The sequence below is a fragment of the Triticum aestivum genome, chromosome 6D (assembly GCF_018294505.1).
Source record: "Triticum aestivum cultivar Chinese Spring chromosome 6D, IWGSC CS RefSeq v2.1, whole genome shotgun sequence".
NCBI classification, from domain to species: domain Eukaryota; kingdom Viridiplantae; phylum Streptophyta; class Magnoliopsida; order Poales; family Poaceae; genus Triticum; species Triticum aestivum.
The window spans coordinates 492,558,680-492,578,361 of NC_057811.1; the positions used below are offsets into that span (position 1 = coordinate 492,558,680).

The 19,682-nt window shown below is 44.5% G+C and overlaps 1 protein-coding gene across 1 annotated transcript; it reads left to right on the forward strand.

The window, feature by feature from the left end:
- Positions 1 to 541: 541 nt before the first annotated feature.
- On the forward strand, positions 542 to 15,204 carry LOC123142817 (uncharacterized). The gene is made up of 18 exons (XM_044561558.1): positions 542 to 736; positions 2,097 to 2,444; positions 3,322 to 3,440; positions 3,604 to 3,649; positions 3,885 to 3,957; positions 4,048 to 4,105; positions 4,568 to 4,663; positions 4,754 to 4,871; positions 5,241 to 5,507; positions 6,282 to 6,383; positions 6,552 to 6,909; positions 6,999 to 7,112; positions 7,292 to 7,923; positions 8,151 to 8,344; positions 9,395 to 9,614; positions 9,849 to 9,968; positions 10,378 to 11,145; positions 11,663 to 15,204. The coding sequence occupies exons 1-18, from the start codon at positions 542 to 544 to the stop codon at positions 14,765 to 14,767; spliced, it is 6,933 nt and encodes a 2,310-aa protein (XP_044417493.1). The 3' UTR covers positions 14,768 to 15,204.
- The last annotated feature ends 4,478 nt before the right edge of the window (positions 15,205 to 19,682 follow it).

The window sequence follows — 19,682 nt, forward strand, 5'->3', positions numbered from 1 at the left end:
TGTCGATGCGTCGTCCCCGCGACAGTGTAGGTGCACCTCAGACGACCGCACACCTTATATGCATCCCGCACTCATGCAAGCTGAGAGGACGACGTCGGCTCCAGCACGCCGCTCCTGGCAGTGGACGAGTCTCTCCCAACGGCGATCTAGATTACTTTGGTCGATGCCACGCGTGCTCATAGCCTGATGGCCATATGATGGGGAAGGTAGGGGATGCATCAGGGGTGGAAAGGGAAGAAAATATTTGATCTATTCAGATATTGGTAAGTTTGATTTTTGAGACCCATTGAGTTAAGAAACAAAAAGGTGAACCCAAGGGGGTGGGTGTAAAAATACAATGTGGGAGGGATCGAGTCATAAAGGGGGGGGGTGTGGACTGTGTGGTTTTAGTGAGTGGAGTGTTTTAAGATTGACCTAACCAGGCAGAGGCACATAGTCTCACAAACTTGGATCTGACGAACGGTGGAGCACGAAGAGGAGAGGGGACGGGAGGGGTCGACGCGACGCGGCGCCTCTGCCGTGATCTCGGCGGGCGAGCGAGATGGCGACCCCGCGCTCCTCCGACCACCTCGCTGATGCGACGACGGGGGTCCCCTACTGGCCCCAGTTCCCCTTCACTCTAGACATGCCAGACTCCTCCTCCCCGCACGACGGCGCCGCCAGGCAGATCGTCGACTCCTTCCTCGTCCGCTTCCTCTCGCTCACCCGCTGCCGCATCGAAATCGCCCAGGCCCAGGTACCCCCTAGTGCCCCTCCCTTTGTCTCTCGCTTTTCCAGATTTGGTCGCGCTTTCCGGATCTAGCCGCTCCCTTTGTCTCTCGCTTTTAAGGTCTGGCCGCTCTCTTTGTCTCTCGCTTTTCAGGTCTGGCCGCGCTTTCCAGATCTGGCCTCGCTTTCCAGATCTGGTCGCTCCCTTTGTCTCTTGCTTTCCAGGTCTGGTCGCGCTTTTCAGATCTGGCCGCTCCCTTTGTCCCTCGCTTTCCAGATCTGGCCGCTCCCTTTGCCTCTCGCTTTCCAGATCTGGTCGCTCGCATTTGTGTGCGAGATCAACGACAACCTCATCGCGCATGGGTCGCTTGATTAGTCTGATTTGATGGGGGTCACCTGACCTACTAGTGTTGCCGCGATAGGCCAACGCGGTAGGAAATGCACAAATTCATGGATCCAACAATCAAAATATCAGTACAAGTGCCCACAACCTTGACCAAACTCAAAGGAACACATAGCTACAAAAAACATGCGTTATAAAGAACTACAAGAAAGTATGATGACATGTATCATAAATCCTACAGAAAAAGACATGTCATTTGGTTCATATAGGGTAAACTTTTTCCCATTGGATCTAGGCTAACTTTTCTTTTGGATCCTATCCTATTCAGGAATAAGATGCTATCGTATTCATGAATAAGATGCTATTCCAGCAAACCAAAGGGTTTCAAAGGAATTGTCCCTACAAGATTATCCTTTCGAATTGCTACAATTTTTTTGTAAACCAAAGGAGGCATATTTGAGAAAAAGTGACACAATGCCTTGGTTCTCTTTATTTTGCAATAATTGTACAATAAAATAAATAATTTATTATTTGTCGCTTGAAACGAATCTCTAATAACCAACCAGTTTAATTTATCAATTCTCGGTTTAAAATTTAAAGTTTAAACTCTCGGTTAAACTTATTCAAACTTTGCAGAAGTAAATTTGTACTTAGAATAAAAAAAAGATGAGAAATCATACCTGAATTGGATGAGATGAAAAGGCAGTGGTGCTCTTGCAACCGTGTTGGAAGGTCATTAGTTCGTGGTCTTAGGCCATTGAGACTTGAGAGGTAGAGGATTTTCAATCTTTTTTTTTTTTTGCAAACATTGGAGTGATTGGCTGAATCCCATAGTAGTCTATGGATACAGACGGAAATGCGTGTTTCTTTATTTCAAGAAAGGAAATTAATCAATCGATACATGATGATTAACACTTGCTTAATGTAAAATAAATGGCAAGATGATTTATTCATGTAGGAGAACATCAACAACAACAGTTACAACACATAGGAGTATTATGTGGTTTAAGTGAGTGGAGTGTTACCCTTAACATTAGGCAGCTAGGAGGGTTGGGTCACACACTCGGCTCCCTCTGACAGACGGGCAGTGGAGCACGGAGAGGAGAGGGGAAGGGGACGGACGGACGCGGCGCCTCCGACGCGATCTCGGCGGGCGGGCGAGCTGGCGACCCCGCGCACCTCCCACCACCTCGCCGCCGCCGCGGCGCTCGCGGCGGCGGGGGTCTCCTACCCGCCGCCGCTGCCCCCCACGCCGCACGCCGCGGGGGCCTTCTCCTCCACCTCCTCCCCGCACGACGCCGGCGCGGGCGGCGCCGCCCGGCAGATCGTCGACTCCCTCCTCGCCCGCTTCCTCCCGCTCGCCCGCCGCCGCATCGAGACCGCCCAGGCCCAGGTGACGCCCCCCTTCCCCGATTCCGCCCGTCCCCATTTGCGCGCGAGGTCAACGAGAGCCGCACCACCTCGACCGCCGCGTAGGGTTCGTTCGCTCGATTAGTCCGATTGGGCTGTGGGTCGCCTGGCCCGCCGGCGTCGCCACGGCAGGCCGGCGCTGTTGAATTTATTTATTTATTTAGATTTAGCTCCTGACCTAACCTATCCAACCTGTGTATGTATGCGCCCCCTGCCCACACGGCGGAAATGCTCGGTGTCGATTAGGTTTGCCGAGGTCTGACCAATGCTCCGAAGCGTCGCCTCTAGGCCCCGATGCGCCGCGGCGGCATGCGTGCCTAGAAATGCTGGGGCTTTAGTCGCTCCTGCTCGCCGCGTAACCCGTTGGCTGTTACCGATACCACGCCCTTGCAGCGCTGTTCGCGTGTGCTGATATGGAGAGCATTGAGTACTCGGTTCGTCGTGCCGCGGTTGAGTTTGGATTTAGCTCATGCCCTAACCTATGTGCGCTTCCTGCCCACACGGTGGCAATGCACCGTGTTCCGTGTATGCTGGTATCGGAGAGCATTGATTATTCGGTTTGTCGTGGGCGTGCCGCTGTTTCTTTCGGGGTGCCGGTTTCTTGTAACCGTGTAGTTATCATCACTGGGGTCTGTTGCAATGTGCATTTCACCGCACCGCCCAATTTACAGCCGTGCTTTAGGATTTCTGCCTTTTGCTCTTTTGGAAAGCATAGAAGAGTTACTATATTTGTGCATTCCGCTGTTGAAACGTTAGGCATTTCTTTCTTTACCATCCAGATCAGCATGATGCCACGTGTTATGTTTGCAGAGAAAATGCTATAATGCAGCACTATTTTTTCTTTCTTTCTAAATAAGCAGGATGGACAATACCTACGGCCATCTGACCCAAGCTACGAGCAAGTACTTGATTCACTTGCCATGGTTGCAAGGCACACACCTCTACCTCTTCTCGAAGCTCTTCTTCGGTGGAGAGAAAGGTACGCTGATTGACATTGTAACTCTTCAAAAAATTCCAACCTGGTAGTCTTTAAGATTTTGATTTATTTTATGCCAAGCTTTCAGCTTTGTTGCTTACTCCTACTCTAGAAACTCTGCAGTCTTGTACTTTTTACTGAAGTTTTGTACACCATTATTCTGCAGTGAATCACCAAAAGGTGCCCATGATGCCTCAACATACCAAAAGAAGGTCTGTTATCAACCGACCATCTGTTTTCCTTACAAAGAACCATATTCTCTTCCACTGTAGGTTGTATGCTCAATGAACATCACCAGATATGCATTCTGTAGATTATCTTATAGTTAGAGATTGTCACTTACAAAACTTTTTCATCCTTGATCTGTCAAACTTGGTCTTTCCCTAAGCATTTTAAAATGCATTCCCCTGTCTAAAATATTCATGGAGTTCCCTTTCCTTTACCCAGCTTGCTGTTGAGTGCATATTCAGCTCAGCCTGCATTCGATTTGCTGAGTATTGCCCACAGGAGGGAATCACAGGTTATCTCTTTTTGCTGTTGTTTGTGTGAGGTCTTTGCGTAGTTAATTATTTTTAACATAGTTGGCTAACTTATGCGTTATTTTGCCCAGAGAAACTTTGGAATGGCTTGGAAAGTTTCGTATTCGATTGGCTAATTAATGCAGACAGGTGAGAATTTACTGCCTCTTAAATGCAGTTTCTTGTATGGTAAGATCATGGCAATACCAGCTTGTGCAATCTTAAAGCAGAATGCTGTACATTGAACATCTAATTCTTAGCAAATGAGCAAAAACTTTCCCTTTGAAAAAATTAACAAAATGCGTTGAATATGCTGAATTCGACTTGGTGACCATCCAATCAGCTGTTAGTCAGCCAGTTAATAGGCTACTCAGCTGATTGTTTGAGCATTGGAACAGCACATAAATAGTACTTATATGTATGCAACGCCTATATGCTGTCTTATTTTGTTTACACGTGCCAAGTTCCTCAAAAAAGAAAAACATGTGCCAAGTTCCTCAATTTATTTTACATGTGCCATAAAAGGGAAACTTATTACCCTAAGAGAAGAGAGAAGGAAACTTATGTACTTGTGGATGCTGAGCCCCTCCCTACCTTATTTGCCTTCTCCAGGGTTGTTAGCCAAGTAGACTATCCTTCGTTGGTTGATCTGCGAGGTCTTCTTTTAGATCATGTTGCTCAACTTTTAGGAGCTTTATCACGTATCAGGTACGTTTCTTAATGTGTCCTACTGCCATGGATCAGGGGAACATCTATCTCTCTGTCTTAAGTTACTTAGAAATCTGATTATTCATGCAGGTTTAGTTCTGTGACCGAGAGGTTTTTTATTGAGCTTAATAATCGCCGTGTTGATACTCCTGTTGCTAGAAGTGAGACACTCAACATTATTAATGGGATGCGCTACCTCAAGCTGGGGGTACGATTATACAAAGACTACTTCATTATTTTAATATTTGTTCCAGTTCATAAGGATTCAAAGTGTATGACATGGCCAATGTGATATATTCTGGCATCACATATAGAAACCTGTTGTACCCATTTCATTTGTTGGAAAAAAATATAGGAACTTCCTAAGAATTCAATTCCCTAGTATGCTACTGTGCTCCAATTCCACTAACCAAACCGTAACATGAGCAATCTATACTCCATTCGTTCATCCTCTGAACTTTTTTGTTGGATAACAAGGCTGCATGGCATGCCTCCATTTTGTTTCTGGCATGTATGGTGCATCTATATCATAAAATTTATGATGGCTTATGTATGCTCCCTTAATTTATTCGTCCAGGTGAAGACGGAGGGTGGGCTGAATGCTTCAGTATCCTTCATCGCAAAAGCAAATCCTCTAAATCGACCTCCAAACAAGAGAAAGAGTGAACTGCAACATGCTTTGTGCAACATGCTCTCAAGTATACTGGCCCCACTTGCCGAGGGAGGCAAAAATCATTGGCCTCCACTAGGTGTGGAACCTGCATTGTCACTTTGGTATGATGCTGTTACTCGAATAAGAGGGCAGCTCATGTATTGGATGGATAAGCAGAGCAAGCATATTGCTGTAAGTTGATGGCATTTTATTTTATTTTTATACTTGAACAGTTGAACTTCCATATTTGTACAAAAAATTGTATGTGTTGATTTCATTTCTTAATCTTCTTGCTGTTGATCACTTTGGTACCTCGCAAATTTGACCTACCTTCAGTTTCTTATTTTATGCCCAGAAAGTGGCAACTTCCTTATTATGAACATTGTCTTTACACTTCTTACTTTCCAGTTTCCACAAGTTTTTTTTCCTGTTTTTATCTTAGATAGCGATCACCGCCTTCTCAGTTGGAAGAAATATTATATTCCATAAATGGTCCTAAACTCTTTATTTTACTCCTTAATCATCAAATCACTCAGTTTATTCAAATGTTTTTACATGTTTATTTGCTTGCTGGCATGAGGATTTAATGACACAGGACTGAGATCTTTAAAAATTGTTCTGTAAATTTAACGAATTGTGTTTTTTTGGTTATGTGTGGATTAAGTTGTTTTAACTGTTGTGGATGAATTACGGTAGGGATGCAAATTTGGAACCTCCAGGGTACCCTCCGACCCTCCTTAGTTCAACTAAATCAACTAAACTTTCAGAATTCACCTCACTTTTGAAAGTTAGTTCATTTGGTTGAACTAAGAAGGGCCGAAGGGTACCCTGTAGGTTCCAAATTTGCATCCCTAAATTACGGCAATAAACTCATCTCACTCATTATTTTCGTGCCATGCTGGTTTCTGACTTCTTGTTGCACCACATATTTTCCTATTTATATTTGATGCTGAATCTTCTTTGCAGGTTGGATTTCCACTGGTCACTCTTTTTCTTTGCCTTGGTGATTCCCAGACGTTCAACATTAACTTCTCTCAGCATTTGGAGATCCTGTATAAGTATCTTAAGGTAATTTATGTCTACACATTATGAGAACAAGATTATCATCTCATAGTGTCTTACTGATCAATATTTTGTATTGTTCTTTTTCTTTATATTAGAGATTCTGATTTATGAACTTGCATTCTTCCTTTGTGCTGCATGAAGCATACATCTGATTGGCTGTTTATTGCACAGGATAAGAATCATCGATCAATGGCACTAGATTGTCTACACCGGCTGGTAAAATTTTATGTAAACGTTTATGCAGATTATCAGCCCAGAAATCAAGTTTGGGACTATTTAGACAGTGTGACCTCTCAATTGCTGACCGTGTTGAAGAAAGGATTACTGACTCAAGATGTCCAGCATGATAAACTTGTTGAGTTTTGTGTAACCTTGGCTGAGAGCAACCTGGATTTTGCAATGAATCATATGATACTTGAACTGTTGAAACCAGATAGTCTTAGTGAAGCAAAGGTTGTTGGTCTTAGAGCTTTGCTTGAGATTGTTGTTTCTCCATCAAATCAACAAATTGGCCTGGATGTTTTCCAAGGTAACATGGTTTAGGCAGTCGTATCAGTTTTTAGAACTTAATTATTTTGTGACAATATGGTAAGCAGTATATTTACTCTGTATTTTCAGTGTATGGTATTGGCCACTATGTTCCAAAAGTCAAGTCAGCCATCGAGTCAATATTAAGGTCTTGTAGCAAGGCTTATAGCCTAGCCCTTCTTACATCATCGAAGGCTACAATTGGTATGTTGCTACTTATCATCAATTCATCATATGTAGCAAATGTTCAAAATACCGCCAAGTGCTATTGTTTCTATGTATTTATTTTGGACCATACTGATAATGAAAATTGTTAAAGAGAGCAGCAAATACTTTAATCCATTTGCTATATTTACCCCTGATTTCTAATATCATATTTTCAGATAACGTAACAAAGGATAAATCTCAGGGATCACTCTTCAGATCTGTGCTTAAATGTATACCATACTTGATAGAAGAGGTGGGGCGCAATGATAGAATGACTGAGATTATACCTCAACATGTAACAAGTATTGACCCTGTTGTCCGTGAAGAAGCCGTGCTAGTTTTGAACAGGATCGTACGATTTCTACCTGATCGTCGGTTTGCTGTGCTGAAAGGAATGGCTACTTTTATCCTGAAACTCCCCGATGAGTTCCCTATTTTGATTCTCAATTCACTGGGACGCCTAGTAGAGCTTATGCGGTTGTGGAGAGCTTGCCTCTCTGAGGAACTTCTGGCAAAAGATATGCAAAGTTTTAGACGTTCTAGTCTAGGAGGCGATACGCTACAGAGATCATCTCCTTTTCATAGGTCCAAAGATATATCTGAATTCCGTGCCTCGGAAATGGATGCGGTTGGTCTTGTCTTTCTCAGCTCTGCTGATGTTCAAATACGGCTTACAGCTCTGGAGTTATTGCGATGTGTTCGATCTCTAAAGAATGATCTGAGAGATTACTCAGCAAATGAAGGCGACAATAAACTGAGACTTGAACCAGAACCAATATTTATCATTGACATCATAGAGGAAAATGGGGTGAGTTCCTTATATCGCTTCTTGTTGGATTTAAGTTTTTTTGAGCTGTCAGAAGACTCGTCTGAGATGCAACATTTTTAATTGAAAGTAAAATATTTAGTTACAATGTTTCTTTCCTCTAATATTCTCGCGGTTTCCTATACCCGCACATTCCGAACAGAGCCTTGAAATATGTCATTGAACCTTTTCATGCTTGACCACATAAGTAAATATTTATAATTTTGCAGGAAGACATTGTTCAGAGCTGTTATTGGGATCCAGGGCGACCTTATGATCTTAGACGTGAGATGGATCCCATCCCTTCTGATGTGACACTTCAATCCATCTTGGAGAGCGCTGATAAAAGTAGATGGGCCCGCTACCTGAGTGAAATTGTGAAATATGCGGCTGAACTTTGCCCTGCCTCTGTGCATGTTGCAAGGCAAGAACTCCGGTCTTCTTCTGGATTTCTTTGTATATATTTTTTAAGAAAAGTGTGATCATGTTATCCATTATATCGTTCATGCAGACAGAATAATTACAAGTCGGTACCCTATTCCATACCACATGGTTGCAGTCTCTCATAATCTTGTGCGCTTGCGCCTTAGAGTTGTTGTTGTATATATGGTTTAGTTTGTTAATATGCTAGTTGATTTTTTTCCCATGTGCGTTTTCTGTTATGTGTTCGATTATGCAGAGGCTTCTCTGCACTATGGAAACACTACAGTAGGGCTTCTTTTCTTTCTGAATTCTGTTAGCAAGAAATTTGGAGTAGAAGCTCACCTCCTTAGATGGGGAGTTTGACCGGTTGTGTTAAAACCTCCTTAGATGGAGAGTTTGAGACACCCAATAGAGACACATGCCCTTGACTTTGGTTTATTTACTGAAGTTGTTTATTCTTGAGACACCCAATAGAGACACATGCCCTTGACTTTGGTTTATTTACTGAATTTGTTTATTCAAACTAGCATAGGAATGTGTTGCTGCAGAGGACTTTATATTTCTTTAAATAGCTTATAAAAACAAATATACTGTATAGTGTAAAAATTTAATATGTCGTTTTATTGAATTTGATGGTCAAGTGAGAAACCAATACCAAAGATGCATTATACAGTTTCGTAATATCAGAAATAGTGTTCTTATGTGATCGTGTAATGCTTAGAGCTTGAGTCGTTTGAAATATCGATTAGCTTTTATTTAAGTTTCCACTAAGATGGTTGAGTGTTGAAGTATGTTATGTTATTATGGTGTGGGCATGTGAAGAATTGATGAGATGTCAGGGTTTTCTCTTACTTCGTAGACCATTGTTTTCTGCCTCTATCAAGGTCAAGGATCAATGCCAGTTTCTGTCACTACCAAGAGCAATGATCAATGTGACCTTGCTTCTTTCTTTCCTTTTTCTCTTCATTCTAGAGCTTAAACAACTCAGATTTCTGCATTGATTTGACAATTTGGCTGGGCATCTTATTGACTTTCTTTCATGACTCAACAGATTAGAAGTTGTTAGGAGACTTGATCAAATCACTCCCTCCGAGCTAGGTGGAAAGTCTCAGCAATTACAAGATTCTGAGGCCAAGCTTGACCAGTGGTTGATATATGCAACATTTGCATGCTCTTGCCCACCTGATAACAAAGAATTCGTTCCCAAAGCAGCGAGAGACATCTTCCATACAATTTTCCCTTCGTTGCGCCATGGTTCAGAAGGATATGCAGTAAGATGATTATTTTTCCAAGCGTTCAAACTCCACCTAGCATATTGCTCTAGTTTTGCACTATAATGACTTTTGCGGGACAATCATGAGCTAACAGACTATGGATTAAAGTATTAATGCCATTTTGCTGTATATTGAATCTCCGTCAAGCATTTCAACATAGTACATGAATAGTTGATTATGGCATCAGTACATGAATTAACTTATCCTTTTGGTTTATTTTTGTTTCTGCAGCTTGCTGCTACGGCTGCACTTGGGCACTCACATCTAGAAGTATGTGAAATCATGTTTGGTGAACTTGCATTTTTTCTTGAGGATGTTTCATCAGAAACTGAAGGAAAATCAAAATGGAAGGTACATCGGCTTTACCTTCTTCCAATATCAGTATAGTGGTTGAATTGTTGGATTCATTGAAGTCACTGCCTCTTTATTCCTTAAACATCTTCACTCAAGAGGTCAAATATTTGGTAGACCTTGCTGTTTCAGTGAAACTTGACCTTTGCTTCTCTGATGACATATCTTATTTGATTCAGTTGACTTTACATAGCTATGTAGCTTAATAAGCTCTTTCATTTCTCTTTAGCCATATTCCATACCCAATATTCTAACTTATTAGTTAAAATATAGTAAAATGCACATATCATTTGTATTTCTATTTTTTGCATTAGTCTGTATGCAAGAACAAGCACATCAACATTTAAAATAGGCATAATAATGTATGCTCTCTCACTGTAGTTATTTTCTTATGTGTTTGCGTCTGCAGAATCCTAGGTCCCGCCGTGAGGATCTGCGCACTCATGTTGCAAACATACATCGAATGATAGCTGAAAAGATTTGGCCTGGGATGCTTATTCGGAAGCCTGTTCTCCGTTTACATTTTCTAAAGTTTATTGAAGAAACATACCGCCAAATCAACATGTCATCATCTGATGGCTTTCAGGATGTGCAGCCTCTCCGATATGCATTAGCATCTGTCATAAGATATCTAGCTCCTGAGTTTGTTGATGCAAGGTCCGAGAGGTTTGACAACAGAATACGTAAGAAACTTTTCGATCTTCTCCTTAACTGGAGTGATGAATCTGGCAGCTCATGGGGGCAGGAAGGCGGCACTGATTATCGCCGTGAACTTGAGCGATATAAAGCCACTCAACATAATAGGTCAAGGGAATCACTCGACAAGCTTGCATTTGACAGGGAAATGGCTGAGCAGTTGGAAGCCATCAATTGGGCTTCCATGCATGCTATTGCTTCTTTGCTTTATGGTCCTTGTTTTGATGATAATGCTAGAAAGATGTCAGGTCGTGTAATATTGTGGATCAATAGTTTGTTCGGGGAACCAGCTCTGAGAGCACCTTTTGGGCATTCACCAGTAGACCCTCGAACACCATCATATTCAAAGCATACCGATGGAGGACGCTTTGGTGGAAAGGACAAACAAAAGGCTAGTCAGTTTCGAGTTCTCTTAGCAAAAACTGCGTTGAAGAATATTTTGCAGACAAATTTGGATTTGTTCCCTGCTTGCATAGACCAGGTAAGTTCTGCTTCTGTTTTTATGCCTTATACTTTCTGACTGTGTGGCAACAAGTGAACTAATTGCACTGGGTACACATTGTGTGTTCTTTAAATTAGCCATTTAGTTGCATTTGTATATTCATGTTGATGTTCTCTTCTCAAACTGGTCTATTAATTCTTTGGTGACCATTATCATGTTGATTAATCATGTTCAGCTTAGGATGGTGCTACTCATATATTTTTTCTGAAGAGAAAACAGCAGGAGAAAGAGCAGGGACATTTTGCCCCTTTGGGGGGGGGGGGGGGGCAGAATAAAACACAATAGGATTTAAGCTACTATGGAAGATATAAAAGTGTCTAGGAACTCAGATAATTCAGGGGATACCCTAAACTTGAGCTGTTTCATATTTCATTTTTCTTTTTTTCTTTAGTCATTCTTGGTTATTTCCTTCTAGGATGTTACGCTTATAGTTTTTACAGCATTGCTTGCCATCACTGTTAAATTGATGGTTTCAATCATCTGTCGATCTTTGCAGTGCTACTCTCCAGACGCTGCAATAGCGGATGGGTATTTCAGTGTTCTGGCTGAAGTTTACATGCGTCAAGAAATTCCAAAATGTGAGATCCAGAGTCTTTTGAGCTTGATCCTCTACAAGGTGGTCGATCAAACAAAACTGATCCGTGACAGTGCCCTCCAGATGCTGGAGACACTCTCTCTCCGTGAATGGGCTGAAGATGATGCTGATGGCATTGGACATTATCGGGCATCTGTTGTCGGCAACCTTCCAGACTCCTACCAACAATTCCAGTACAAGCTGTCCTCAAAGCTCGCCAAGGACCATCCTGAACTCAGTGAGCATCTATGCGAGGAAATTATGCAGCGCCAGCTTGACGCAGTGGACATTATAGCACAGCATCAGGTCCTCACATGCATGGCTCCTTGGATAGAAAATCTCAACTTTGTGAGATTAAAGGAGTCTGGGTGGAGTGAGAGACTGCTGAAAAGTCTTTATTACGTGACATGGAAGCATGGTGATCAGTTCCCTGATGAGATTGAGAAACTATGGAGCACCGTTGCAAGCAATACTCGCAATATTATCCCTGTGCTTAACTTCTTGATTACCAGAGGGATAGAGGACTGTGATGCCAATCCATCAGCAGAGATCACTGGTGCATTTGCTACCTACTTCTCAGTTGCCAAGCGTGTCAGTCTATACCTAGCTCGAATTTGCCCACAGCAGACCATTGATCACTTGGTCTGTGAGTTATCTCAGAGAATGCTTGAAGAGAATGAGGAACCAATCAGGCCTGGGAAGTTTGATGCTTCTGCAAATGTTGTGTTGGAGTTCTCCCAAGGACCTACTACCTCTCAGGTATCATCAGTAATTGATAGCCAGCCTCACATGTCTCCTCTGCTTGTCCGTGGTTCCCTTGATGGCGCAATCAGGAATGTCAGCGGAAACTTGAGCTGGCGGACATCGACAGTCACTGGACGAAGTGTGTCTGGCCCATTGAGCCCATTGGCCCCGGAGGTGACCAACATCCCAAACCCCACTACAGGCCGGTCAGGCCAGCTCCTTCCAGCGTTAATGAACATGTCAGGGCCGTTGATGGGTGTCCGCAGCTCGGCTGGTCATCTGAGGAGCCGTCATGTTTCCAGGGATAGTGGAGACTACTATTTTGACACCCCAAATTCAAATGATGAATTTCTGCATCAAGGGGGCAGTGGAATTCATGGGATTAATGCTAACGAGCTCCAATCTGCATTACAGGGGCACCAGCACTTGCTTTCACGTGCCGACATAGCTTTGATTCTCCTTGCTGAAATTGCTTATGAAAATGATGAGGACTTCCGTGAAAATTTGCCTCTGTTATTCCATGTCACGTGTGTTTCAATGGATAGCTCGGAAGACATTGTGCTTGAGCATTGCCAGGATTTGCTCGTGAATCTCCTCTACTCGCTTGCTGGCCGGCATCTTGAACTGTATGAGGTTGAGAGCAGTGAAAGGGAGAATAAGCAGCATGTGGTGAGCTTGATAAAATACATCCAGTCTAAAAGAGGCAGCCTGATGTGGGAGAACGAGGATCCTACCCTTGTAAGGACTGAGCTTCCTAGCACTTCACTCTTGTCAGCACTCGTACAAAGCATGGTCAGTGCAATTTTCTTCCAGGGGGATCTTCGTGAGACTTGGGGTGCTGAAGCACTTAAGTGGGCCATGGAGTGCACATCCCGTCACTTGGCCTGTCGATCACACCAGATATATCGTGCTCTACGTCCTAGTGTCAAGAGTGATAGCTGCGTATTGCTTCTGAGGTGCGTCCACAGATGCTTGGGTAACCCCGTCCCGTCTGTTCTGGGGTTTGCAATGGAGAACTTGCTGACACTGCAAGTCATGGTCGAGAACATGGAGCCTGAGAAGGTGATACTTTACCCGCAGCTCTTCTGGGGCTGTGTTGCGCTGATGCATACCGACTTTGTCCACATCTACTGCCAAGTGCTTGAATTGTTCTGTAGGGTGATTGATCGCTTGACCTTCCGTGACCGGACAACTGAAAATGTGTTGCTCTCCAGCATGCCCCGTGATGAATTCGACGTCAATGGGTATATAAGCGACCTCCACAGGCTGGAGTCGAGGACTACCTCAGAGAGGCTGCTGTCTGTCACTGAGACTGGAAAGGTCCCTGATTTTGAAGGCGTGCAGCCGCTGGTACTGAAAGGGCTCATGTCTAGCGCCAGCCATGCGTCTGCAATCGAGGTGCTATCCAGGATCACGATACCCACATGCGATTCTATATTTGGGAATCCCGAGACAAGGCTGCTGATGCACATCACAGGTCTGCTCCCATGGCTCGGGTTGCAGCTCACCAAGGACGTATCTTCCCTCGGGTCAGCTTCACCTCTACAAGAACAGAACCAGAAGGCCTACTACGTGGCATCCAATATCTCAGGATGGTGCCGTGTGAAATCTCTTCATGTCCTAGCCGAGGTCTTCAGAGCATACTCTTACGGGGAAATCATCTCACTGGAAGACCTCTTCGCACGCGCCTCGCCGCCGATCTGCGCCGAGTGGTTCCCCAAGCACTCGTCCCTGGCCTTCGGGCACCTCCTCAGGCTCCTGGAGAGGGGCCCTCTGGACTACCAGCGGGTGGTGCTCCTGATGCTCAAGTCGCTGCTGCAGCAGACCCCCGTGGACCCGTCCCAGATCCCCCAGGTGTACAACGTGGTGTCGCAGCTCGTTGAGAGCGCGCTGTGCGCGGAGGCGCTCAACGTGCTGGAGGCGCTGCTGCGGAGCTGTGGTGGCGGCGGCGTGGCCGGCAGCGACGACAGCCTGGGGCTGTCGGGCGAGAACGGTGGCGGCCATGGGGGGATGATGACGGGTGAGAAGGTGCTCGAGAGGATGCTGCTCCCGCAGTCGTCGTTCAAGGCCCGGAGCGGGCCGCTCCAGTACGCCGCCGGGTCGGGGTTCGGGTCCATGATGGCGGCCCAGGGCGTCGCCGCCCCCGTGGACACCGGGCTGGTCACGCGTGACGTGGCGCTGCAGAACACCCGGCTGCTGCTCGGGCGCGTCCTCGACACCTGCGCCCTCGGCCGCAAGCGGGACCACAAGCGCCTGGTGCCGTTCGTGGCCAACATCGGGTAGGAGGCGCGCCGGCATTGCAGCGCAGGATGATGCTGTTGTTGTTTGTCAACTCAATGTGGCTTGTACATCTATCTATAGGAGCTAAAGATGGCCGGTTGTTTCACCTGAGAGAGGGCTGATGAGGCTCATCCCAGGCGACAGTTCGATGAGCTTTGAACTGGGCAAACTAAAATTTTGAATTTTGATTGAAACTTGTATTTATATGTCCCGCGGCCGGACGCGTAAGGCCTAGCTGCGGAGTTGATGATATATGGATGGATGTTAGCTGTAGACTCTAGTCGAGCTCAGTGTACAAAGCTTTTTTGTTCTTGTTTTGGCTGGAGCTGGAGCATTATGCATTCATGTGTAAATCTTCCCTTGTTGTTATCTTTTGCTTTGTGAAATGATGATGTTAATCCCAAATGCAGCGAAACTGCATGCATGTGTTGGACCCTTGATCTATCTTTTCCTGCCTTGTTGTTTTTTCATGTGATTATCTCTGAAGAGTGACAAGCTCACAGTATTCAGAGCTTTAGCATGTGACATGTTTGTATAGGAATTTAAATGTGTTCAACAGTGGCCTTCACGTGGCCTCTCAACAAAGCCAGAGGAGGAAAAAAAAGAGCGCACTGTATTTGCAGTTTTCTTCTATCCGTCATAAAAAGATCAGATTTATTATAAAAGTCCATCGGAAATATAAACATCTCACCAGACCTTTTGTTTTTCAATTTCTCACCAGACGCACAAGTTTGATTTACATGATTCCAAAAAGGCGGACGCTAAGGCGTCAACCGACTGACACCGTCTGATCTTGGGCGAGACTTGTGTGAGATCTCATATTAGGTGAGATCAATGAGTTTGATTTTTCTGACAAAAAATACATGTTCAAATATTCTCAAATTTTTTGTAGACACACATCAATGTCTGATGTACAACCTCAAAAAGTTTCAACTCCTAATTCGACTTACATTAATAGAAACAAAAAAAGAAAAAAAAATCGGATGTAAATAGTGTTAAAGTACTATTCACCCAAAACTGTCACTATTCACATTCGAATTTGTCTTTTTTTGAATATCTAAATGTACATCAATTTTGAGATGATTTTATTTTGAAGTTGTAGACATACCTCACATAAATTTTGTCAAATACTTTCAGATATTTTTGAAATGTCTAAATATAAAATTTTGAGGTTGGTCTAACGACCTCACCTAATATGAGATCTCATACAAGTCTCCCCCTCTGATCTCCCCATCGCCAACTGTTTGATCACTGTAGCGCCTCACGTCCTCCTCCTGGTAGTGATGCGTTGGGCCACGGCGGGCACGTGGCATGCGAGAGAGGGGGCTTACGGGAAGCCAAAATCAGTCGGTAGATAGTAACCATTTTCCTTTCAAAGATGCGACATCTTAATTGTTTGAAGTAGACGCGAACCAACCTGTGGTTGGATGGTTAGAGGGACTGTGGTATCCCCAACTTATCAAGGTTCAAATCCTGGTGCTCGCATTTATTCCTGGATTTATTCCTGGATTTATTCCTGGATTTATTCCAGGATTTCCGGCGATGCGCAGTCAGTGGGAGGAGACGTTCCCGTCGACGACGAGGCGCTTACGATGACTTCGTAAATTTCAAGATGATATGCCGGCTCAGTCTTTCGGAGATGCTCATAGGGATAGGGTGTGCGTGTGTGCGTTCATAGGGGTGAGTGTATGCACGTGTATATGAGCGATTGTGTCTGTACTGATGTTCAAAAAAACAATTGTTTGAAGTAGACGTGTGTGGAAGAAGGAAAAAGAAAGAGACGCGTGCGGAAAGAGGGGAAAGGGAGGAGCGGGCCCACACGGACGCGTATACCATAATACGTCAAGTTACAATCTTGAACACCATGTGAATGTGCAAGACCCTACTTATTTTTGACATGGAAGGAGTCTGACAAAAAAAAGAGAGAAGATGCTCAATTTGCTATTTACCGTCGGATGCTAGAAATGCCAAGAAAGAGATCCAGGCACTTAAACAAACTTTTTTTTCTATTTCTCATCGGACGCACATGCTTGATTCACACAATTCCAGAATGACGGACGCTAAGGCATCAAGCGATTGATTTGGCGTAGAAATCAGCCGGCTCGCCCACCGTCTGATCTCTCCATCACCAACCGATTGATCCTTCCGGCATTGTAGCGCCTCACACCCTCCTCCTCGTGGTAGCGATGTGCGGGCATGTGGCATGCGAGAGAGGGGGTTTACGGGATTAGTCGGTAGATAGTACTCCCTCTGTAAACTAAAATAATGATCTAAACGTTCCTATATTAATTTACGGAGGGAGTAACAATTTTTTTTTAAAAAATGCAGCGTCTCAATTATATGAAATAGACGTGTGTGGAAGGAGGAAAAAGAAAGAGACACATGCGGAAGGAAGGAAGAGATGAGGGAGGAGCGGGCCCACACGGACGCGTGGCACGTGTCGGAGAAGAGCTTTCCAGCTATAAATTGAGGTTGCTCCCTCACTACGCTTCTACACACCCTACCCCGAAGAGCTCGAGGAGGAGGAGGAGGAGGAGGAGCAGTTGAGCTAATAGGCGATGGATTCCCAGGCGCCGGCCGGCGACGACCGCCGGAGCACCCACCTCAACAAGGCACGCCTCGCCTCCCACTCCGTTGATCTTCTGAAACTCAATTCTTGGGCTAACCATGTCCTCATTTACTCTTCTTTTCTTTTCTTTTCTTTTGAGCAGGCTGTGGACGAGCAATCTCCTCGACAATCGGCGCCCAGCAAGCAGGCAGGTGCTCCGTGCGTCTACCTCAAGAAAGGCACGTGCGCGGAGGGAAGCATGCGGCATGACGCCCATGGCCACGCGCCCCACCTTGCCGCAAGCCATGCTCACTGAGCGTACCGTATAGCAGCAGCCAGCAGCAGAGACAATACTATGTATTGCCGCAATACCAGTACTACGTACTTTCTACGTATTTCTGCTCCGTCATGTCTTCTTCTCTTCCGCTGCTTGCTGCTAGTATCTATCTAAGGCCGCCCCATATGGCCGTATATACAGTAAAAAGATTGTAATAAATAATGACCCACTCTGTGTGTGGTCCCTGTGATTGCGGTCACGGTCGGTCTTGCGGGCTCCTCGAGCTCGTCGCTCGTGCTGCGTAGATTCCTGCCGGCTCCTTCTCGGAGCGGCGAGGTTAGGGGTTTCTTGTCGTGTGTGTGTACACGTCGGCGAGATTATTTGGTGTCTGGTTCAAGGGCTTCGACGGCGACGACTGCATCTCATATGCATGAAGACTTCCTGGCAGTCATCAATAAGATCGGGCCAACTGTGCTCCGGTATGAACAGTTCGTTCGGTGGTCCATAGACCTTGATGTAATATTTTATTATGTTTGGGGTGCTTTGTACTTCTGGCGAGCCTTTATAATAAAGATAATTTAGTTACTAAGTGATATGTTTTGCTACGTACAAAAGGTTGGTTCTTTCCCTACAACCCCTACCCCTCAAAGGCAGTACTCTATTCACTGGCAAATACGAAGGTCTCAATCCGAGTTGAGACCCACCTAAGAAATTGATCAGATCTGTTTTTTACAAGATTAAAAATATAAATACATATTTTGTGGCGGTCTGGAAGAGCGACAATAAGTTCACAATATTCAGAACATACACGTATAGTCCCTTTTTTGTGCATGATTGCTGCGTTGTCGGCATGGCGCAAGTAGAAATAGAAATAGAAGAATCGAGTGTATTGTGTGATGGCATCCCATGATGATTAACATGCTACCGCACACGATTATACATATATACGTACATGTGTGGTGTAGAATGAGCTTGATGCTAGCGTCCATGTGATATTTTTATAAATAAATGAATGTGTTCAACAGTGGCCTTCATGTGGTCCCCAACAAAGCTACATGAAGCAAAAAAAAAGGTAGCGCACCATGTTTGCATTTTTCTAATATACATTGTCCTACTCTGTCCATATCACAAAATAATAATGACATTCTCTGCATGCCTTCACTTTAGATTAAAAATTTGGAAACCGTATGTACAATAGCAACAGAAATCAGTGCTCAAGTTGCAACAATCTTGAACAGTCGTGCCAATGTGCGAAATGCCACCAATTTTTGACATGGAGGAAGTATGATAAAAAAGGAAGGAAGAGAGAAGACTCAATGTGCTTTTATCGTCGGAGGTTAAAATTGCTAAGAAAATGATCCAGTCACTTATTCCATTTTTCTATAAATATTGGTCAACTTCTCACCACACGCTCAAAAGTTTAATTTACACAATTCTTAAAGCACGGAGATGATAGTGGCAAGAGTTTCTCTATTGGTAGTGCCCAATAGTGGCTACCAGTTGCCTTTGCTGCCTGCTACAATAAGGAAAGAGCGAGTGAGTCAAACTTTAGGTTTTCACCATGGGTATCATTTCAATCATTTAGATTAATATAAAATTGAAAACCATATGTATAGATTTGTAAATCCTTATATTTTTCTTGAGTTTTATACGTGTATCATATCACCGTGCAAACATGCAAAAAAAAACACTTATTTTGTTTACATAGCACGATCGATGTGCTTTCAGTGTTGCAGGCTAGAAATGCCAAGAAAAAGATGCACACTTGTTCCATTTCACCATGTATCGGTGAATCTCTCTTACGTCTGTTCGAACCGAGTGGCGTCAAAACCGACGATTGGTGCGACGGCAGGAGGGTGCTTGTACTACCCTTTTTGTTGGCCGGCCATAGGGTGGGGGTGGGGGGAGGGACCAAACCTCGGGTTTGACGCGTGGACCCTGTTTGTCTGGCCCGATGCTGCACGACTCCGACCCCCCCCCCCCCCCCCGCGCTGCTTTGCGTCGTGGTCGGTGTCTTAAAAAAAGGAAACATTTTTTTCAAACGCAACGTGGCGCGGAGGAACGGCCAGCGGGAAGAGAAATCCATTCGACGC